The sequence below is a fragment of the Prorops nasuta genome, unplaced genomic scaffold (assembly GCF_024137725.1).
Source record: "Prorops nasuta isolate Cenicafe-Biocafe unplaced genomic scaffold, Cenicafe_Pnas_1.2 PNAS00014, whole genome shotgun sequence".
In the NCBI taxonomy this organism is placed as follows: Eukaryota; Metazoa; Arthropoda; class Insecta; order Hymenoptera; family Bethylidae; genus Prorops; species Prorops nasuta.
Window position 1 is genome coordinate 1091120 of NW_027116811.1, and position 21736 is coordinate 1112855.

At 41.4% G+C, this 21736-nt stretch overlaps 4 protein-coding genes across 9 annotated transcripts; 3 read left to right on the top strand and 1 right to left on the bottom strand.

Moving 5' to 3' along the window:
* Nucleotides 1–819: 819 nt before the first annotated feature.
* LOC136778337 (lipid storage droplets surface-binding protein 2-like) lies at nucleotides 820–3163 on the top strand. Its single transcript, XM_066735087.1, has 4 exons — nucleotides 820–965; nucleotides 1860–2200; nucleotides 2295–2547; nucleotides 2631–3163. The coding sequence occupies exons 2-4, from the start codon at nucleotides 1865–1867 to the stop codon at nucleotides 2879–2881; spliced, it is 840 nt and encodes a 279-aa protein (XP_066591184.1). The 5' UTR covers nucleotides 820–965; nucleotides 1860–1864; the 3' UTR covers nucleotides 2882–3163.
* A 933-nt stretch (nucleotides 3164–4096) lies between these two features.
* On the top strand, nucleotides 4097–6862 carry LOC136778342 (serine/threonine-protein phosphatase 2A regulatory subunit B'' subunit gamma-like). Of its 2 annotated transcripts, XM_066735103.1 has the most exons (8): nucleotides 4097–4356; nucleotides 4682–4812; nucleotides 4886–5272; nucleotides 5346–5671; nucleotides 5747–5960; nucleotides 6042–6169; nucleotides 6239–6367; nucleotides 6445–6862. In XM_066735103.1, exons 1-7 carry the CDS (start codon nucleotides 4311–4313, stop codon nucleotides 6348–6350), a joined length of 1344 nt encoding a protein of 447 aa, XP_066591200.1. In that variant the 5' UTR covers nucleotides 4097–4310; the 3' UTR covers nucleotides 6351–6367; nucleotides 6445–6862. The 2 variants fall into 2 exon arrangements, with proteins under 2 accessions (XP_066591200.1, XP_066591199.1); XM_066735102.1 differs by having other exon boundaries at nucleotides 6239–6862.
* Nucleotides 6863–7037: 175 nt separating this feature from the next.
* Nucleotides 7038–9123, top strand: LOC136778211 (ATP-dependent RNA helicase DDX24). The gene is made up of 2 exons (XM_066734854.1): nucleotides 7038–7806; nucleotides 7882–9123. The coding sequence occupies exons 1-2, from the start codon at nucleotides 7118–7120 to the stop codon at nucleotides 9104–9106; spliced, it is 1914 nt and encodes a 637-aa protein (XP_066590951.1). The 5' UTR covers nucleotides 7038–7117; the 3' UTR covers nucleotides 9107–9123.
* A 329-nt stretch (nucleotides 9124–9452) lies between these two features.
* LOC136778539 (uncharacterized) lies at nucleotides 9453–20942 on the bottom strand. Of its 5 annotated transcripts, XM_066735476.1 has the most exons (7): nucleotides 20607–20942; nucleotides 20461–20531; nucleotides 19212–20054; nucleotides 12132–12275; nucleotides 10688–10983; nucleotides 10320–10576; nucleotides 9453–10213 (listed from the first exon to the last, which is right to left on the bottom strand). In XM_066735476.1, exons 3-7 carry the CDS (start codon nucleotides 19522–19524, stop codon nucleotides 9469–9471), a joined length of 1755 nt encoding a protein of 584 aa, XP_066591573.1. In that variant the 5' UTR covers nucleotides 19525–20054; nucleotides 20461–20531; nucleotides 20607–20942; the 3' UTR covers nucleotides 9453–9468. The 5 variants fall into 5 exon arrangements, with proteins under 5 accessions (XP_066591573.1, XP_066591574.1, XP_066591571.1 ...); XM_066735477.1 differs by lacking the exon at nucleotides 20461–20531 and having other exon boundaries at nucleotides 20659–20942; XM_066735474.1 differs by having other exon boundaries at nucleotides 19212–20531; nucleotides 20659–20942.
* Nucleotides 20943–21736: the final 794 nt, after the last annotated feature.

Below are 21736 nucleotides of genomic sequence, written 5' to 3' on the forward strand. Positions count from 1 at the left end.
TTGAAAAAAGGATAGACAGCTTTTATTTCAAAGGCGACAGTAGCTGATCCTAATTGGCGATAACAATTGCATCATTTGATTAACGGGGGAGCGGATGATGAGTTTGCGCTTTACTGAAGCATGAAAAAACTTTAATGAGGAGCAGAGTGTCTTTCGGTTCGAAGTTGATGAATAAATGAGTCATTCGCTGATTCTGGAATACAGTAGGAATTTTAGTTGCGTCGAGTTTTAATATTTGGACCAACAGTTGCGTCAGTTGTTTCAGGCAAGGTGCAATATCGCGTGATTCGAGCAAAAGATGACTCTTAATGGGTCTAAAGTACAATTCACATTTGTCAAAGGTACACTCGTGTGTGTGCAACAAGTACGATATACGATTGTAGTATGTATGTAGTAACCTCCACGTCATGGACATCGAGTTCCGAATGTGGCGTGCGCAGCCGCAAAAATATTGCACTGTCGACCCAAGATCGATCAGAACCCTCGTTGCTTTTTTCTAGAATTTACTAGAAAGCTAAAACAATTAAAGCTTGAATAATCGACACTCTCCAATTATCAGTCGATTTGAAATTCCATAAATTTAAATTAAGAATATCAAAATGCAGACATATGAATGAATATATATATGATCTTATGATTTTTTGTGTATGTAAAACAATATAAATTATATATATTTTTCATGTAATTTGTGCCTTTGAATTATTGACGTTTTTGAGAATTTACTGTTCTTAAAGGAAGGAAGAAAATAGATAATTACTACAAAAAATTGAATCGGTGCTTCCGATGATTAAAACTAGCAGTAAAGTTCTGCAGTAGATACACTCCTGGTGTCTGTCGCCCCACCGGACCATTCCTTAACTACTTATGAGCTTACACAAGTATACCCACAGTTCTCTTGAAGCTACAGTGTGTTTCGCTTCACCAAGCCGGCTTCTGTCATTACATTTTCACGTAAAGCAGAAAAAGTGAGTACTGTTAATAAATTATAAAATATATATACAGCTGATTTTTTTTTCAATCAAATTTTACTAAACAAATATTGAAATGGTTCGTGTATATGAATCAATATTTTAATCTTTTATTATATTTTCATTCGAGATGTATTTATTGCTGCTTTATCTACTCGGCGTAATAAATTTAGAGCAATTAAAGTTATAGATGTAACAGTTTGAAATAAAGGATTGACGAAAATAGTACTGAAGAAAGCGAATAATTCTCTTTTCACCAGAAAACATGTTCGTATAATAAGGCCAATGCCCTCCCAACTAAAACCATACTATGACAGTGACGTTCGCCAGAAAAACACACAGTTTCAAGATTGATTTCATTTCAGCAAAACCAAAGCCACTGCATGCAAGTAGTAAAACGCAATAAAACTTCGGCCTCTAAAGAAAATTGAAACTTCCTGTAACATTAAAAAAATTATGCTGACTCATTATTATCTCAGGTTGATAAAAATGTATTTGATTTCACTTAGGCATACCTTTTAGACGCGAGTTATAAATAGATGATGACTTTTTTTCAAAGTATTTAATCATATAACTTCACGTGACAAATATAGAGTATCGCAAATTTGTTTTATCGCAAGCAAAGTTTCAAGTGTCGTATCGTTATGTCACCGTAATAAATTACACCCGAATTGAACGTGTTAACGGATAATCGTGAATCATTTCAGTATTCAGCAAGATAAATAATTGTACGATATTTTCGTGAAGCATGATTACAACGATACGCGGTCTATCGGATGACACATTTAATCTCAAAGTTCAAAGTTTCTTTTTTTTTACTTGTAATTGTATAACCATTAAAAATCAATAGTTTTAGTGGTAACGTTTGACTTGTAATTATTTATGTTTCAGGAAATATGGCTGAGCAGAAAAAGATAGAAGATGCTTCGATCACGGATAGTGGGCCACATTTAGAAGTATTGGATCGCGTAAAAAATATTCCATTGGTGAGTTCGGCCATTGAAAAGACAGGATCAACGTACTCGTATGTCAAAGATTCCCACCATTTGATCAATTGGGCACTCGGATACGCAGAGGCTGGATTGCATTATGCGACGTCCACAGCGGGCCCCATAGCTGCTCCTATTGCAAAAAAATTTGAAGGACAAATCAACGCGGTTGACCAGAAGTTGTGCGAGGGTCTGGATCTTGTAGAAAAAAAAGTCCCAATAGTGAAGGAACCACCGCAACAGGTACCGATAGATATAAGGAGGAATATTATTTATCGATCGTTCAAAATAATTACTTCCTGCGATAAATATCATATTTTGTCCCATTCCTTCGAAGGTTTATGATGCAGCGAAGAATGTGATGAGTATAAAACTGCAGCCAACGATCGAGAAGCTTCACGCTGCCAAAGAATCAGCAACTCAGCAAGCCTCTTCGCTGAAAGAAGTCAGCGTTGCTAAAGCTAATGAACTTTTGAACACCCAATATGGGAGTTTAGCTGTACAAGGTGTCGATAATACCAGCGTTCTTATCAATCGTTTGCTGGACCATTATTTCCCACCTGTTCAAGGTCACGAAGAAGTCTCTCCTGGTAATAACTGATTTTTATTTAGCTCATCAATTATAGATAAAAAGAATCAAAATTTTTATACCAATAATGAACGATGCCCACAGCACCCATTTCGGCCGAGGAAAACAAAGTCCTGCACGCTGTGCAAACAATTGGCCAGCTCTCGACTAAAACAGCAAATCGAGTTTATCATTCTGTAGCTGCTCAATTGAGAACGGTCAAAAAGGAAGATGTGCAGTCGTACATATCAAACGTTGTTAACATATTGCATCTAGCGCAATTCCTCAATGTCGGCTCACCATCTAGCCAGGTAGACGAGAGCACAGCCGAAAAGAAAGAAGAGAGCAAAAAATGAGAGCCTATAGCACGTCAAACGCACCAAACACCGTTATTGCCTTCAATCTAGATTTATATCATAATTTAGAAGTTAGGAACACTTTTTACAGCATTTTTGTAATATATTCATTTATACAACGCTTTTGTAGATTTTTAATGATTATTAGTACAGAAAGCTACAAAAATATAGCAATTACTTTGAGAAAAAAAATTATTGATTCAAATAAATCTTTGTTAAGAATAATGCTAATTACACATTTATTCGATATTGATGAAATTTAATTAAATAGATCAAGCTGGATTTGATTTAAATATTCTTTTAATTCGAAATGATATTTATTTCAACATATAGCATGCACATGTAATTGGCACAACTATTAAAATATAATATTTATTTCAATCGAATGATTTTTTCTCAGTGTAATATTACAACAGCGACAATAATAATTGATGTTGCAGGTCCTTTTGCAGGCCATAGAGATTGCGAAATGGGGATTAGAGAGCAAATTGTAAATTTCAACGATAAAGTATTAGCGAAACCTATATTGTAAATTTTATTTAACATTAATATTATAATATTACATTATTAAAGTGGTATGTTTGATATTTTAGTTTTGAAAAATTTGATTCTTTTGAAATATTCTAAACTACAGTATAATAGAATGATAAAAAAGATGCAATTTTATGAGCAAGTATTGTACAATTGAGTATTTTGAGAAATATATTTTTTTATTACTGTCGGTCCTCAACAAAATTGTTGTTAATCTTACTGATCTTATGTACATTGACTCCTAAGCGTTTTGTGACAATTATCACAAATATATTTATTGGTAAGCCAGCGACTCATTTTTAGTATACAAAATAATTTAATTTAATATCTATTTAATTCTAGAGACCAAAATTTAATTGTTTTGAATTATATAACGAAAAATGTAAATTTCTTGAGAATGGATGGATTTTTACATTCGAAAGAGAATCTTGAAGCATATATCATATGAGATGAATTAAAAGAATATGCGAATAAATTTGCGTTTCTAAATGCATCGAAACATTTTCTTATTGCGTTCCTGAACGCATGATCAAAACGCGATAGGGCTGCTGCGATTTAGGGGGGGAGGGGGTGTGGATTGTGGTTGAGAGAATGCGGTTCCTAAACGCATCAATGGACGCCAATTCTGCTGTTCGTTGTTACATTGTACATACGTCATGTATGTGATGGCAGCTAACGGTGGCTAACGGCAGCTTACCTACCTGATGGCAATTGGCAACTTTGTGAAGAACGAGAAGAAATTTTTACGTAGTCGACGTAGTCGTTAGATGATTGCTATATTTGCTCAAATTTAGTGGGAAATTACCCCAAATGAAACGACCTATTTAATAACTAGTTAAATATTATGATCATTATTTATTAAATTACAATTATTTCAATTGAATTTTTCGTCACTCAAATGGAGTTAAAGACATTACTTCAAAAATGTCTTGTAACAACTAAATGTAAATATTCAGAGAATGGAAATTCCAAACATTCTATGTGTCTTTCGTTACTTTTTCACAAAAATATTAAAACTATGTTGTCAGTTATCGCAATTTAATACTTTTGGGATACTGCACGTAACCTTTAAATGAGTTTATAAGTTCAGCACTTGGAACGTTTCCAGGGCTATTAGCTTTGACACATAGAATCGATAAACAAAATTATAGTTTGAGAAAATTGACATTTAGACTATTTAGAATTTCCATTTATGATTTGTTTATTGATTTTTGTTTTAGTATGTTTATACCAAATGTATACATTAATTATTTTTGCATGTTTGTATAGTTAAAAATAAGAAAGAAAAATATGGTATAAATGAAGATAAATATTTTCAAGATACATATAATAATTGGAAAGGGTGTAAAGCTAAGGATAAAGATTTTACATACAAAATAATTCCGAAGTTTTATTTCAAGGTAAAGTATATTGACATAATCTTTTAATATTATTTATGTTATAAAATGAGAGTAACAATTATAATTATTGTAGCTACCAAAAGAACATGAAACCTTACCACAGAAATTACGTGAAGAAACACGTGCTTTATTTTTACAAAGGAGATCTAGACAGTTGCTAGATAACAATGAATTAAAAGCATTATGGATGCTATTGGATGAGCATCATAGTCCTCCTTTATCAGGAGACGAACAATTGATAAATTATGAAGATTTTAAAAAAGTTGGAACACTAGCAGGACCCAAGTGTAATCCATATTTTACAGCTGTTGTTTTTGCTAAGCTACAGCAAGGAGATCCTCATGGACGAATTAGTATTATGGCTTTATTTAATTATGTTATGAGGAAAGTTTGGTTGCATCAAACTAGAATTGGCCTTTCTTTATATGATGTTACTGGTCAAGGATATCTTAGAGAATCTGTAAGCTTTCAAATATTTTTATATTGTTATGTTATATTGCAATCACAAGTAATAAGTATATTTTGGTTCTTAGGATTTAGAAAATTACATATTGGAATTGATACCAACATTACCTCAACTGGAAGGCTTAGAGAAATCTTTTCATTCCTTTTATGTATGTACTGCTGTTAGAAAATTTTTATTTTTTTTGGACCCTCTACGTACTGGCAGAGTAAGAATTCAAGATATTTTAGCTTGCAGTTTTCTTGATGATCTTTTAGAATTAAGAGACGAAGATTTACCGAAAGACTTGCAAGAAGCAAACTGGTTCTCAGCTCCTTCGGCTTTAAAAGTTTATGGTCAATATCTTAATTTAGATAGAGATCACAATGGGATGCTTAATAAAGATGAACTGGCAGGGTATTATATAAACTTATATTTTTATCAGCATTATTATTTAGAGCGAAATGTAATGTATTTTTTGTCTTTGTATAGGTATGGTACGGGTACTTTAACTAGTGTATTTTTAGAAAGAGTATTCCAAGAATGCCTAACTTATGAAGGAGAAATGGATTACAAAACTTATTTAGATTTTGTTCTGGCACTAGAAAATCGGCACGAGCCTCAAAGTTTGCATTATCTGTTCAGGATATTGGACATAAATAATAAAGGCTATTTGGATACATTCTGTCTTAATTATTTTTTTAGGGTAAATTCACCAACAACTCATTTTTCTATTAAATTTGTAATATGGGTTTTAAACAAAAAATGTTTTATACTAACGTTTTAGGCCATACAAGAACAAATGACAATTCATGGTCAAGAACGTGTAAGCTTTGAAGATGTTAAAGATGAAATATTTGATATGGTCAAACCTGCTGATCCATGTAAAATATCACTACAAGATTTACTATCCTGGTAAGAATAATTCTCAGTAGACATTACTTCATTACTCTTACCAACTCACCACATGGTTTAAAATTTCAGTGGACAAGGTGATACTATGGTTAGTATTTTAATAGAATTCCATGGTTTTTGGGCTTATGAAAATCGTGAAGCTATGGCAGCTGATACGGGAGATGAATCATCTCATGTTTAAGAAAAAATCAATCAATAGTAAAGAATATATTGATTTATTTATGAAACTACCGAGTTTAACGAAAAAATCTGTATGATGAATTTGTTTTTTATAGCGAAATTGCAATGCGAAATTCAATTTTTAAAAAGCAGCCTTATTTTTTAATGGCATTCCAACTTATTGACAGATTTTATAAGCGCAACGATTTCATCTGTCGATCGCTATTGATCAAATTTTAAATTGTTTTTATGATAGAATAGTGATTATATAATATCTTTATACAACATTACACATTTTCACTATCATACCATGACGTAGTACTGGCGGTACTGGCATGCAGCAAAGTCTATAGACTGTAATTTCAAAATTACTAAACCGTTTGGCATGTACAATAGTTTGAATAATACTTCGAACTTTCTAGAAATAATTTGTATACGGTTTAAATCCTGTTAAAGAATTTTAAAAAGAATTAAATTAATTTGTAAAAAAAAATATTGAATAAATTGTATTTTTGATGTAATATTATAAGTTTTTTAATTTGTTATATTTTTACCTAAAAGTACCTGTAAAAACAAAGAGGTCCGAACGAACATACTATACGGTCATCGCTTGCACGTGATGCCCGGCGGTGACGGCCGGTGATGCGCACCAAAAACTAGAAAACCCCTACAACTGCTACAAGTATTTTAGTTTTCACCACGCGGCGTTGATGTACATAACCTAAACTTCTGTATTGCTGGCCGCTGGGTAAACATCTCTGGCTCTGTTATTGTTGCGTTTTACTTAAAATGGAGCAGTGGAGAATGTTAGGAGTTCCCGATGTTATAATTAAAGCACTTGTTGATCAGAACTTCAATTCTCCAACCGTGATACAATCGTTGACATTACCACCTGCGATATTAGGAAGACGGGATATTTTAGGAGCTGCAGAAACTGGTAGTGGTAAAACTTTAGCCTTCGGTATACCTATTATAAATGGTATCTTAGAAATAAAAGAGAAGCATAAAAATGAAATTATTGTCAATGAAAAGAATCAGAATGTTGGATGGCAGTGTAGTGATATAGATGACAATATTGAAGATATTGAGCCAGAGCATGCGGAGGAAGAAGATTTATCAGAAGTAAATTTGGATGAAAATGGGATTGGATGTGTTCGTGTAATAAATAATATTGAGATAGATGAATATCCAGGTATACAGGATTTGCAAATGAAGAATGTTGATAAATCTAAATGCAAACCATTGTATGCTTTAATATTAACACCTACTAGAGAATTGGCAGTTCAGATAAAAAACCATCTTGTCAGTGCTGCTAAATATACTGATATTAAAATTGCTGTTTTAATGGGAGGGATGGCTGCAGTGAAGCAAGAAAGAATTTTGAGTAAAGGGCCAGAAATAGTGATTGCTACACCAGGCAGATTATGGGAGTTATTAGACGAGGGAAATTTACATCTTAGTCAAATAGATTCCGTTAGGTAATTTATTCTTCTGTATTTATTAAAATCTCTGTGTTATTCATTGACTAAAAAAGAATTTGTTTCATTTTTCAGGTTTTTAGCTATTGATGAAACTGATAGGATGCTAGAAAAAGGACATTTCCAAGAATTACAAAAGCTGATAGAAAGAATTAATGCGAATGGAAAAAAGGCAAGAGATCGGCAAATTTTTGTATTTTCTGCCACTTTGACCATGGTACATGATATTCCTGATTATTTAATGAAGAAAAAACAAAGACACGTAAAGAGTAAGATTTTCAAGTTGACTCCTGGTCAAAAGTTACAAAAGATTATTGAAATGCTAAATATAAAGAAGCCAAAAATAGTGGATTTGACAAAAGGATCAGGAACAGCAGAGAGCTTAACAGAGTGTCGAATTGCTTGTACATTTGATCACAAGGATTATTACTTGTATTACTTCTTAAAACGGCATGCGGGTAGAACACTTATATTTTGCAACAGTATCGGTTGCGTTAAACGTTTAGCTACTCTTTTTAGTATTCTTGAATGCAATCCGTTGCCGCTGCATGCAGGTATGCAACAAAGACAACGTTTGAAAAATCTTGAAAGATTTCAAGCCGACGACAATGGTGTTTTGATTGCGACGGATGTAGCTGCAAGGGGATTGGATATACCGAATGTTGAGCATGTGATTCATTATCAGGTTCCTAGAACATCGGAGAGTTATGTGCATAGAAGTGGCAGAACTGCGAGGGCACAAAAGGAAGGTATCACCGTTCTTATGATGGAACCATCCGAAAAACAGAATTACAGTAAATTATGCAAGACATTGGGGCGTACAGAGGATATACCAACATTTCCCATAGTGGATAGACTCTTAATAGCAGTAAAGGAACGAGTGGATGTCGCTAGAGACATTGATAAGTTAGAATTAAAGTGCAGGAGAGATAATGCTCAAAAAGGATGGTTGAAGAAAGCTATCGAAGATATGGATATGATTGTGGACGATGAGCAAGTAGACTCATCGATGGAAACCAAGGAGGCTGCAGACTTGAAGCGACAGCTGAAAGCAAGAAAAAATCGATTGGCCTCACTTTTATCTAAACCTTTATTTCCCAAAGGCTTTTCTGGCAGATATTTAGACATGAATTTAAATCTAAATGTCACTGATAACGAGAACAAAGCAATCGATATAATGAAAAAAATTATCGAGGAGAATCCGAAAAAGGCGAAAAGGAAAATGACAGTAGTTAAACGGACGCCAATCAAGAATATTAATAGAAATACAAAAATAAAGAAGAAAAGGTTGAATAAATAAAATCATATTTTGTATTCTTCTTTTTTTTTTTAATAAAGAGTATTACTCCAATGTTTATGTTTAACGACTGATTTATCGTTTACATTTTAATCGTCTTTGTTAGACCTGTACATTTTCTTGGATCTACCTGATTGGTAGAATTGTCACGTTTAATCGTAACCGGATTACACATTGTCGTAAAATATGTAAAAATTATTGTCTAAGTTGAGCCTTCTGTTTAACGCTAGCGCTGTTAGTACATATGGCAGGTTTATGTACAATGATTAAGTGTACATTTTTTCCTACAAAAGTACACAATCCGAATGAAACTATTTGAAGAAATGTTTATAATACACAGCTTGTATATCGTCACATGGATGAGTTCAGAAAATGGTGTTATAAATAATCTCATCCTCGGTACTAATGATAGAATCGATTTGTCCCGAGGTCAGCACCGAGGTGACGTAATTATCCTTAATCGTGATTTTGTCCGGTTCTATCGAATCGCTACCTTTGACGATGATTTTGATTCTGGCCATTACGTGGCTTCCGGGGCACTTTTGAACCGGAGCCATGGATGAATCGCAAATCTCGGAGTAAATATCGTCGGTTTTGGCCTTGGCCGGTTTAGGGATGGATGGCAGTGGCGTTAGGCTATCCCTGACCCTCGAGTAATTCGGTTGCAGCTCAACATTGACTGGAACTTGGAGCACGCTTGTAGAGACGGATCTTTGCACGGGCTGCTTCGAGTTGTCGGAATTATTCTGATGAGAGGTAGTTTCAGGCTCCAAGCTGGAGTAACGTTCCTGCGACTTCATGGCTATCTCCGGTCTTATGGCGAACGTGAAAGAGGCGGATTTCTTGGCTGGATTTCTGCTTCGATTGCCCTGAGCCAGCTTAGAGATTCTGTCAAAAATTCCATTTCCCGAATTCTGCCTCGTCTGACTTCTTTCCCGCACGGTGCTCTTCTTCAAGTTTTCCAAGCCGTCCCTCAAGCTCTGCAGGATCGGTTTGGTTTCCTGCTTCGGTTTGATCTTCTTCAGGCGCATCTCCTTCAAGGTCTCGTTGCTCGGATGCATCTTCAGTGGAGCCACGCGCGGTTCCGTTGCCCGATCTCCGACTGCTCGGCTAAAGTGGAAGAACCAGTTATCGAGAGTATAAATACTATATATACATACACTACTCGCTATAACGTTTTTAGAACTAAACAAGATATTATGATTTTCAAATATACCTGCAAGCCGACAGTAATCGTTGCATTTTTGGAGAGGCGAGCAATCTTGCTTCGGAAGGATAGCCCAGTTTCGCTCTTCTAACTCTTGGCGCACCGTTACCAGACACTACGAGTTCCAGCATCTCTGGATTGTGCACCGGCCTCTCCGGAACGATGCAGCCGAGAACGATCGGGCCCCTCGTGGATGTTTCGAGCTGCATGAGGCCGCCGTACTCCCTGGGTAGTGGTACCGGAAGTGGACCCGCTATTAATCGCACCTGCACAAGCGAGACGCTTATATCCTACTACTATATATATGTGCATGTACCATGGCAGAGGATTCGTATCTACCGGAGTCTATATAGCGATCTTGGAATCGAGCAACTTACTCTCAAAGGTAACGGTCTCTTGACGAGATGATGAACCCTGTAAAGAACCGCATCGCTTCCGGTGTCAGGGCTTCCGTTCTGGCAAACTGCGTAGAATTCACCTCTTGCCGTTAACGGCGCAAAAACCTCTCTTCCATGGGGATCGAGGCATTGAGCGTACTGATCTCTCTCGGAGGAACCGCTCGTGATCCCGAATGTGCTGCACTTCCTGGTATCCTGGAACACCGCTATCAGCCGTAGTATCTCACCCGCTCTGATCGTTGTCTTGGTATAGTGAGCCCGGAGATTGCCGTTCTCTGAAAAACGGAAGTCACTTTTTCAGTTTAAATCCAAAACACACACACACACACACACGCACACTTTATAAAGGAAGAGATGGACTCGTCAGTCAGCAGGAAGCGAACGGTCAAATTAATATAGTCGGTTGGTTCATTGCTGTCGACACGTGTTCTTATCTCGTCATCGCGGCGTGGAGCGTCCGATCCGATCCGGAGGAGAAACTCTGCGAGTAGTCCGACCGTCGGAATAAAAGCGAGCATAATCGAGCGAGACAGTTTTGCCCTAAGGGTACCTCCTTAACGACGTGCTGAGACAAGAAAGAGAGGGGGAGGGGGTTGCGCATCCACGCGACGCTACGGATACAGCGATTAAAGACGCGTAGCGTACGCCGTACTTTTCATGACTTTTTTGGCCAATAGAGCATTGCGAGGCCTTCTTCTTGTACCAGCGGAAAATTTCTCGTCGCTTATCGCTCGCTCGAATCGTCCGCTGATGGGAGCGACAAAGCTTCAGGAATTGGTAACAAAAAAAATGCAAGCTTCTTCGTGCTACCGGGTCTCTATATAGGATTCATTCGTTCGGGTCAAGAGCACTGGGTCAATCGCCACTGACATTTCGAGCAAACTTAATACCATTGCGCGCTCTATCTGGCGAATAGACTGCACGAGATAAGCCACCGCCGCCGCCGCCGCCGCGCGCCGGCTCTCTTAATTAAGGAGCTAAGACGCAAATGGCATACAGCCGCAGCTGCAAGAGCCTATTTCACGGATACCAACTAGCGAGCGAGCGAGGCCGCGATTAACCGCGTATCGCACACTGTAGCCCTTGCACAACCTCCTCACCTTAACACTCCAACGAGTGGCTTGCATTAGCGTGGTATATGTATATACCACTATCAGGGATTTTAACTGCCGATCCTCGCAATCCGACTGCAGGATTAACATATTTTTTTCTCAACCGACTCTTTTTTCTCCCCCTAGGCGCAAACACACGATCCCTCCCTTAACGAAGGATCGTGCATAGTCGCCCCGATTGATATAGGGGCGCGTGAAAAAGAGTTAGTCTTTAACCAACTATATACCACGTTATTCCTTTGTCCCTTGAACTCTTACGAAATTAATATTACTTATTGGCCTGCCGAATCAATGTTCACATATATACTCACCCATTTTAGAGTGCGTGAGTGTATAAGCTCGTAATGGCGCAGCAAGCAAAAATGCGGGCACTCCCGCGCGGACCAGAGACTCCACCCTTCTGTAAACCCGAGCGCTGCCAGTTGCGTTGTTTCCAGATATCACAGAGAACCATCCTGCAAGAAGGTCGAGCAAATTAATAGATTTAAAATGTTATACGTGCATAGCGGAGTGTGTAGCCGAATGTTTATTGTTGCGACCGCGAATAAAAATGTCTTGTGGAGCCAGAGCGGAAGTGACTGACCCGGAGGAGAATGAGATTGCGATAAGCGCTAATACTGCGCAGTGTTTTGTGCCATTTTCGCGTTCCTAGATTGAAATTGCCGTTATGTCACTGGGAGCGTGTTCGCAGCGGGCACGACCTTAGAAATGGACGAATAAATGTCGTCGCGAGTGATATAGCCGGAGGCGTGGGTGCGGCGTACATGCAATCGAACGGTCGGGGCTAAAATAATACGAATTGAATGGTGTTCCTAGGCGAGATCCTGTTCGTAGTTTGTATAGGGTCGAATGCTATATATATATATAGAAGGAGGGTTAGATGAAGGTGCCAATTGGCTAACGATAAGCTTTTTTAGGTTCTCCACCCTCGTTCTCCAAGTGGCCCTTCCCCCTCTCGAGCTAGATTTGCGAGACGGGGGCATCGTTGGTGGCCTGCAGAGGACAAAGGACTCGACTGGAAGGGGGAAATTATGCTTCTAACGTTCAGTGGAGCCCTTATGGCTCGTAAAAAGCGCTCCTAACTTTAGCCGCGACCAAGATGCGGCACGCCTTCTTCTTCTTCGTCTTCTTCTTCTTCTTCTACTACTACTACTACTACCACTACTACTCCCCCTCCTCCACCTCCTTCTCTTCTTTTTCTTTCTTTCCTCCCCCTTTCTTCCATAGCAGCAGTTTCAGCGTAAGACACAGTAGCCGAGAAGCTTGATCGAAGGTCGGCCAGTTTCAATCCCTTTGGTCATCGTTATAATTGATTTAGGAATTCCGTGCAAGTGCATGCCATGCACACTCTCGAAATCTCCCCTCTGGAATCTCTCGGGCACTTTTCGCTCGTCCCAAAAATCTTTCTAGACTCAACCTCGGTATATAGAAGGACAAATTCTCTCGTGCAGTTTGACCGTGCACAAAGCACTATATATGTGATGCTTTCCGTTCGAATTTCTTACCATAAACTTTCGCGAGCGGTCCTCCGGCTAACGTTCACCGATGCATGGCTGCTATATATCCCGCGGAAGTTACGTAAATTTTCGTTCGCGAGTATTTATCCGCGTCTGCCGGGCTTGTGCAATTGACAAGCAAATAAGCGCTCGATCAATGTTTGGCTCCAAAGTCCACATTGCGGAAAAGAAAGATTGCGCAGGTACGGACGCTTACCGAGGCAAAGTTTCACAAGCCGCTTCCTTCGCTTTCCTTTCATTTCCTCACGCGCCTTCGACGCGATTAAAGCATCGGTTCCTTAAAGCATGCTCGGTCGTTCTTAATTATAGAGATCCGTGCATCCGCTGAAAAAAAAGGGGAAAAAATCCAGTGGAAAGCAATATCCCTCGATGGAAAAAGAAGGGCTAGCACGTTTTTCTTCGTGACTTCCGCGGGGGACTAATTAGATTGCGCAATTACGATATTACACGCTGCTATTGATTTAATTGACCAAGGTTTGGCGTACACACATGCACACGGATCAGTCTAGGGAAAACTCGAGACAAGGTCACCCGAAGTCGGTATTAATGATTATTTTGCGCGCTATTTCAGTGCAAAAGGGTCTCGGCGAGTGTTTCTTAACGAACGCGTCGTGAGATTGAATAAATAAATGTTAGGCGAGAGATTTGTAATTATAATTGCAGGTCTCTCGGAGTTATCGTTCGGAGATATCGGTGTGCCGGAAGCTCACGGTATTAATTTGTTGCGTGGAGCGAGGATAAGAGCGGTCTTCGCCTTTTATAATTGCGAGAGATGGTTTCGGTTTTGAGGTATATTTTGGTTTCGCGTAGGCATCTGTATGGAAAGAGGGGGGAGGAGTAGAGCCGTTAAGAAACGGAACGCGTTGTGCAGCAGAGGTATTCGTAGGCACGCGTCTCTAATAGGATTTAAGCGTTCGGCTTGGGCCTGCAGCTGGAAGAAATATAAGGCATAGCCTGTGACGCGGGGCTCGGGAAGAGAGACTTATTAAAGGCTGTTGGCCCTCGTTCGGGTGTGCCAAGGGGGATCCAGGTGCTTGGCACGCCGCGCGTCTCAGCCGCCCGCATCCAAACCAATTCGAAATTTTCCCTACCTCCCGCGACTAGACCTTTTTCGAACGGGACGTTTGCTCGGGCAGTCCGGCCCGTCCGTCCACGGGGGCAGATGCTATCGCGCTGCTTCTCCTTCACAGATCGTTGAACCTCGAAAGACACTTATTGTTAACTCAGCGATTCGATTTTTTAAGACCTTTGAACTCCAGATCCCCATCGCCTCTCTAATTATATCCGCTTGGTTTGCATTCGATGCGTGTCCATTCTGAATCCATACATAGGAAATCACGATGGGAGGCATACCATCTTCTCGAGCCACTTTGTATAATCTATTCTCTTGAAATAATTCGATACTCGATACACGCATCGACCGGATAACATTGAGATTCGTAATAAAATGTTTATGGGACTCGTAAAAGGGAAAAAGCACGCGTGTATATAGTCTCCATTATATGCGATCGGCAAGTTTATCCTCGTATAGCGTGATTCACCAGACGACTGTCGAAAGAATCGGTATTCTTCTGTCCGAGTAAACCCATCGGAACTGGGCCAATAGAGGGAACATCCTGCAACGTTGTTGAGGAGAGAGAGAGAGAGAGAGAGAAAAATTATAAACGCTACGGAAGATGCTGTACAAGTGGGATTTTTTAAACGATTCCTCTGGTATCGATTGGCGCAGAAATATAAGATCGATGTAACGATGTTCGTTGATGCCGTTGTTGTTGCGGAAATAATGATAGTTATTTAGAGAGCAGAGAGAGAGAGAGAGAGTGAAAGATGCTTGCTGGTCGTGAAACATTCAGTAGGAAATAAGAATTTATCGGGCCCGGTCATATTCGCCGAGACATATCCGCTGTGAAGTTGGCAGTAAAACCATACTGCCGTCGGATAAGCCGATCTTTACGAGCGACTCGTCCTACGATCGCCGTACGCGGGCGCATGGAGAGGAAAGCTGAAAAAATTCTCGCTATTCAGTGTCCAGTGTCGCCGGTGTATCGCAATCGCTACTGGAAAGCCAAAGCGTTTCTCGCCACGTCGAAAAGTCCTCCCGTGTACTCCGGGTCATTGACCCCGAGGATTGCACGCCTAATAAATTACTGTAAACTGGAGCCATTGGTGGTCGCAGGATAGCACTCGGATGGTAGTTAAGCGAGAGTCCGGTGATTTGTGCGATATCGTCCGTTCTCGCTATCACTCGCTGGAATCGGATGCACGTCACAATCTACCCCCTCGGTAATTTTATCCTCGGAGGTTCAAGTTGCCATGGGAAGATTCGCGCTCGGCCCACTTTTCTCTCCTCTTAAATCCTAAAACGAACGCGAGCCCGCAACACTGTGCAGGCTCGGAGTCATCATGGTGCACGTGCACCTAGACAAACGCGTACGCAACGCGGCGTATGCTTCGCCGGAGGAGGAATGATGAAATCCTCTCGTCGCGAAACGGAACTGATTCAGTCCGATGAAATTCCGGAGCGTGAGGAATATGACGCAGAGGGAAAAGCGAACGTTTATACTATATATATATATATATATATATGTATACATTGCACTCGCGTAGCGTCCAATTGCTCGAGACCCAGCCTTGTGGTATTTTTCCAACTTTCACTCGTCTCTGCACCTGTGTTCCAACAAAGCGCGAGCGACGTTTTTTCCTCGTTCGGGCAGACCTATAGATTCCGTCTGTATACGAATGGCGAGAAAAAGCTTCTGATACCGGTCAGTCGGTTTTTCGTGGTATACCGATCGCGCCGTGAATCACCGGCTATTCGTGGGCGTCAAATAACGATTAACTTCTCGGTTTATCGACGCCGTCGCCGCTGTTCTCTTGTACACTACCTATACTGTAATATATATATATATATATAAACGTATCTGTATCGAGGGAATTTACGAGCGAGCCGTAAAGTCCCAGGAACGCATTCCGTCGCTGGCCGATTATTTACCGAGCGATCAATTGGTACGAACGGGGATTCCTCGTAACGATAATAAAGAAATGAAAACTCTCGCGGCGAATTTCACGTTTATCGGAAAGTCTGGAGAGTTTCGCGAAATGGTGGGGGAATAGCGGTTAATGCGGCTGTTCTCGATCGTTATACTCGACAACTGTTCCCGTCGTAATGATTCAGCGATACCTCGTGACACGGAGCTTTTGAAGAAAGCGTTCAAGGAACACTCGCAGCGCCGGAAGAATCGAAACTCCCGCCGTAGCGTCGAGTGAAAGGGACTATTACCAACTATTTTACCCTGCAAATGTATATATATATAATTCCGAGGGATCTATGGGAAGAATTTTCCTGGTCAAACCTCTCGCGAGCCACCGTATCGAAGATTCATCTTGGTTAAGCGCGTGAAATAAGTGGAGAAACCTCTTGCGGTTGCTCGCGCCATCTCGCAGATTTAAGCGGTACTCGCCTACTATAATCCTGCAATAATTCACGTAATTCACCGAGTGCGTCGCTACAAAGTGGCGTAATTAAGTGTAGGCTCATTGGAACGTGTCGCCTGTGGCTGAAAGAAACGTCGAACAATAAATGCTAACGACCTTGCTTCCAGGTTGATTCGAGCTATTGTAGCGGTGCGCATGAAAACACTCGAGAAGATTGACGGAAAAAAACATTCCGAACAAAGACGGTCCATTAAGCGAGGATTCTTCTCGCGATGGGAGGATCAGTGTCGCGCCAGTGGTAGCATCGATCCTTCCGACGTACACGAGAAAAGTAGCGTTCCATTCACGAGGTTGCGCTAAACTTATTGTCCTCGTTGGTCGAAACGCTAATAGCGCGTGTATATATACATAAATTTAAACGATTCGCATATCGCTACCGGATTAAACGCCGTTCGTTTCGAGAGACATTTATCAGGATACTTTTAAAATACCAACTAGACGTTTAGTCTGTGCAAAAGGTGTTTGTTACAATTCTACCGGTTCTCTTCTCGATTTTGCGAATAAAAAAAAATAATAGTCTTAAAAGATTTGAAGAAAGTATACTATATACCATCGCTATTTCTCTACAGTTAATTCCAAAGGTCGTTGCAATATGTGTATAATATATAATGACGAGTGATGAGACGGAATCTTGAGTGATTGTTGGAAATGCAAATGATTCTTCCTCCGTGCGTGTCACATTTATTGGCATTTGCACCAAAGAGGACTCGAATAAAACTGAGAGAGAGAGAGAGAGAGAGAGAGAGAAAAACCTACATAGAATTAATTCCTCGGCACGTTGACGATGAATTAGCGAGGCGTCGTTATACCTACCTCGGCGATTCACAGTCCCATCCTAAAGATTCCCCGCTACACTCGCACCCATTCGATCTAATAGGTCCGCATTACCCAGCTTTATTACCTCGTAATTTCCATTTCTCTGATAGGAGAAAACCAACGTGATAGTCGCTACAAAGTGCTTTATTCGACAAAAAGAAAATTATACTCTTTATTTATTTGTATATGTTTTTCCCCGCGAGATGCGTGCAACGAAAGAATTCTGTCAGAGTGCTGGAGGGGGGGGGGGGGGGGGGGTTAAGGCGCGTTCAACCAGTCGAATGAACTTACTAGCGTAGCTCGGTTGGCTCGCACATCGCGGCTATAGTGGCTCAGTCCTACAACAGTTACCGTTCTCTTTGCTGAATAATTTACGCTAGCGTTGGAGCACGCGGTTAACACGCGGGGCGGTGCAATTTTGCGCTAAGCAGCAAAGTGGTCTATAGTAGAGGGACGATTTTCACGCCATGGACGGCCTTGCGCCAGGCTCGGGCTTGGTTCACGCTTCTCCGCAGTTGGAATCCTAGTCGCAGCCGCTCTTCAGGGAGGGAGGGAGGGAGAGAGAGAGAGAGAGAGGAGAGGAGAGCGTGGCTAGGATAAAATCTTTATGCATGTCTATATATATATATATATACGGCTGGCCCGTTACAACCGTTACCGTTTGCTCTCGACCGAACAATTCGCACTTGTCCGCGTGAACCGAGCCCATTAGACTGGCATTAGATGCGCAAGGTAGTCCGTGACGCGTCACCCTGTACACCGAAGCTATCGTCAGTTCACTGACTACATGCAGCCGGTAGAGTCTCGCGGAAATTCCAAAGAGACTCGTCGTTAAAGAATCTCTCGAAACGCTAACTCAGCAGACTCGTTGCACCGAGTCCTGCTGGACTGTGCTACGCAAACATTGCACACACACACACACACACACACACACACGCGCGCGCGCGCGCGCGCGAGCAAGCAAGCACGTGTATAGGTATATATATACAGCATCGAAACCCGTTCCCGTAATCCAACCGGGATAACAGAGATCTTACACCCGTTACCGTTCCAATCGCTGAATAATGACAATATTATGTCCAACTAACGCGATATATCTCCTATGTACGATATATACAAACGAACCGTACTCGACGTCTGCTTCCAGAACGAGACTACAATAACTCTGATGAAATCAAACTCGCTGCTTCCACGAGGACACTTAACCGGAAGCGAAACTTTGAGAATGAAGAGGAATAATCGCGGAAGCTTCGTTATATTCCTTCACGCACACACACACACACACACACACACATATATTAAAGAGCGACGATTCATGCTCGAACGCTCGCGTTCTCATATTAGAATCCCGTTTTCCTGACAAGAAACCATGCCCCGTCCATATAGTCGATAAAATCCTGAAACGCGTCTACAGTATAGATAGACTCGGTCGCTATCTTGGAATTATAATCACCGACTCTCTTATCGACCATCGGAAGTGACGTTTCGGTAAGCGAATGAGCGTTATTGAATTTTAGGAGGCAACTCGCGTCTCTATTTTACGGGGAGGAGGGATTTTCTCACCTGGGTATCCCTCGGGGATGACGATTTCCGGTCCGACTTTGACGTCGTGGCGGTAGCGATGTATGAGGAGGCTGGCGGTGACCCTGAGCGATCGCTGCTGCTGCTTGTAGAGCAAAACAGGCCTGCCGCCGGTTCCCTCGAGGCGAACGACTCGTGGCAACGAGAATCGATCGAGGAACTCCCGGAGCGGCACGAAGGCGCAGCTCGAGCCGGAGCCACACTCCGCCGTCGCCTCCCTCGAGCTCGGGAGGCTCTTCGGCAGCGAGGGCACCTCCTCGCTCGACATCGTCGAGAATTCCCCATTTGACGACATTCTTGCGACGGTTCACTCGTCTCGCGGCTACCTCGATCGAAGGACGATCATCATTTCTTCGTTCAGCCTGCGCACGACTCGATACTCTGATACTCCTCACTTTCAAACTCCAGGACGATAAATGCGTCGTTTGATTCTGGTCGTCAGACGAGTCCGCCGTCTGTTTTTCAGAACACTTTTCCTCCTGGCAAGGCGCCCGGTCATTACCGCCACCTTGGCAGTTCTGGTACCGACTTCGCTACCGGTTAATAACAGGTTAGTAGCCTGACACTTTCTTCGTTGATGTTGTACACTCTGTCACTGTTGATCTCTTCTCGAACCCTCTCCCTCTCTCTTTTTCTATATTTTGAGGAGAAAAAGCAAAGGAAAAAGTCACCCTTTGAAACTGACTCTATCACTGATCACTATCCGTTACCCCAGGCAACAGAACGCAGCGAAGACATTTGGATGGATGTGGACGGAGATTTCTCTCTCACTCTCTCCCTCTTTCACACAGCCCTCGTCAATTGAACAGAGTCCTCGCGTCGACACTAAACAATATTTGATATAGAGCAAATTTGCAGAAAAATCAATAAAACTATTCTCTCTTCGACTCTCTTTCCCGTTTAAAGAGAGAGAGAGAGAGAGAGAGAGAGGGAGAGGGAAAATATGAGTTCTCTCGTGGATGGAATGGAAAACTTCCGGTGTGTGCGAATCTCAAATCGATCGATCGATCGTGCGGTAGATGCGAGGAAAAGAAGAGTCGGTTATCTCTCCCGCGGCTCGAGCCCCCTGGCGTTTATGATTTACCGGCGTTTTCCCTTCTCTCTCTCTCTCTCGTGGCTATTTCGATATCGAGGAAGCTCTCCGATCCGTTTTATCGAACGGCCGAGAGCCCTCGGGAGAATCCCGGCACGCCTCGATAACCACCGAGCTGCAGCATCCCGACGTCCTCACTCGGTATCCAGACCTTTCCACGAGAGTCCTGCCAGTCCCGGTACCACTCTCGCCACTATAAACCTCCTACCCTGAAACACGAGATCCGATTAATTAACTTTAATCCGTGCCTAATCTCGTTTCTCACTCGGAGCTGCAGCGTTAACCTTTCTCGACAAACGACCTCGAAACTTTTTCATTCAATCATCGTCGTTTTACCATTTTTTTCTCCAACTTTTCGTAGACATTGATTTAATCCAAACGCCGCACTTGGTAATCCTTTGTACGGAGGCGAGTAATAACTGTCGTCGAAATTTGTCCTTGTGTGCAAAAAGTTGGACCTTTTAGGCCGAACAAGTATAAGGCACCGAATGGTAGCGAATGTTTTGAAGAGTCCGCCGAGTTGTAGCGGAGACGGATAGAGTTTCTTTTTTTTTTCTCGAACAAGTTCCGATCGTACCGGCGGACGCAAAGTCACTGACGCCTGGCAGGGAGTGAGTGGAGTGTAAGAGGCCCGCTGAGGCACTGACACAAACGCAAGTCAGCCAGCCAAGTCCTGCCTGCCTGCCTGCTCGCCTGCGATGCTACCACGGACTACCACCACCACCACCACCATCGCCACCACCATCAACCGCTACTACTACACACCTACTACTACCAGTACTACTACTACCACTAGCAGCCCCACGGTCTCTTCTCTCTCCATCCATGGTATAGGTACCAGAGCTAATGCTCTATACAGTATATATATATACCTACCAATGCTGCGATTGCCGCTAGCAAACTTTGCCCGCCTGCAGCCGTCATCGGCTAACAGAATACGTACCTACGCATTATTGACTCGCTTAAATTCTACTATAACTCGCTTTCTATTGTACTGTCGACCGTTGAGAGCCCACACGGTACCTTCTGCTTGCCAAATACTCGTAATTTTATTCAATTGACTTATTCTTGGCGCTTAGGATTTTCAGAAGGGAAAAAACACACGAGGAATATATACATGCTGTACCTAAAATTAAGCACAATGCTAATGAAAAGTTTATATTCATCAATCTTCTTCTTCTTGTTCCTCCTGATTTATTGATTTACCCGAACCAATTTATTACTTTATATTCTCCCTCTCCATATTTTTGCAATTTAATGATTGAAGCGATTAATTTATTGCACCCATTTAATTCTGTGGCTGGTGCCTTACGGTAAGACAATAAATTTAGCGAGATAATAAAGGTGAGTTAAATTTACAAGCCACCGATGAAACATTGCTGACATTCGTCCATATACGGAGATGCCGAAGACG

Bases quoted from the DNA above. Each gene is read 5' to 3' on its own strand.
- LOC136778342 (XM_066735102.1), top strand. From the start codon at position 4,311: ATGGAGTTAAAGACATTACTTCAAAAATGTCTTGTAACAACTAAAT. The intron at 5,961-6,041 runs GTAAATTCACCA...CTAACGTTTTAG, and splicing joins GTCTTAATTATTTTTTTAGG to GCCATACAAGAACAAATGAC. The intron at 6,170-6,238 runs GTAAGAATAATT...TTAAAATTTCAG, and splicing joins CTACAAGATTTACTATCCTG to TGGACAAGGTGATACTATGG.
- LOC136778211 (XM_066734854.1), top strand. From the start codon at position 7,118: ATGGAGCAGTGGAGAATGTTAGGAGTTCCCGATGTTATAATTAAAGCA. The intron at 7,807-7,881 runs GTAATTTATTCT...TTCATTTTTCAG, and splicing joins AGTCAAATAGATTCCGTTAG to GTTTTTAGCTATTGATGAAA.
- LOC136778539 (XM_066735477.1), bottom strand. From the start codon at position 19,524: ATGTCGTCAAATGGGGAATTCTCGACGATGTCGAGCGAGGAGGTGCCC. The intron at 12,276-19,211 runs GTGAGAAAATCC...ACCTTCTTGCAG, and splicing joins CATCCCCGAGGGATACCCAG to GATGGTTCTCTGTGATATCT. The intron at 10,577-10,687 runs GTAAGTTGCTCG...TCGCTTGTGCAG, and splicing joins AGAGACCGTTACCTTTGAGA to GTGCGATTAATAGCGGGTCC.
- LOC136778337 (XM_066735087.1), top strand. From the start codon at position 1,865: ATGGCTGAGCAGAAAAAGATAGAAGATGCTTCGATCACGGATAGTGGG. The intron at 2,201-2,294 runs GTACCGATAGAT...ATTCCTTCGAAG, and splicing joins TGAAGGAACCACCGCAACAG to GTTTATGATGCAGCGAAGAA. The intron at 2,548-2,630 runs GTAATAACTGAT...CGATGCCCACAG, and splicing joins TCACGAAGAAGTCTCTCCTG to CACCCATTTCGGCCGAGGAA.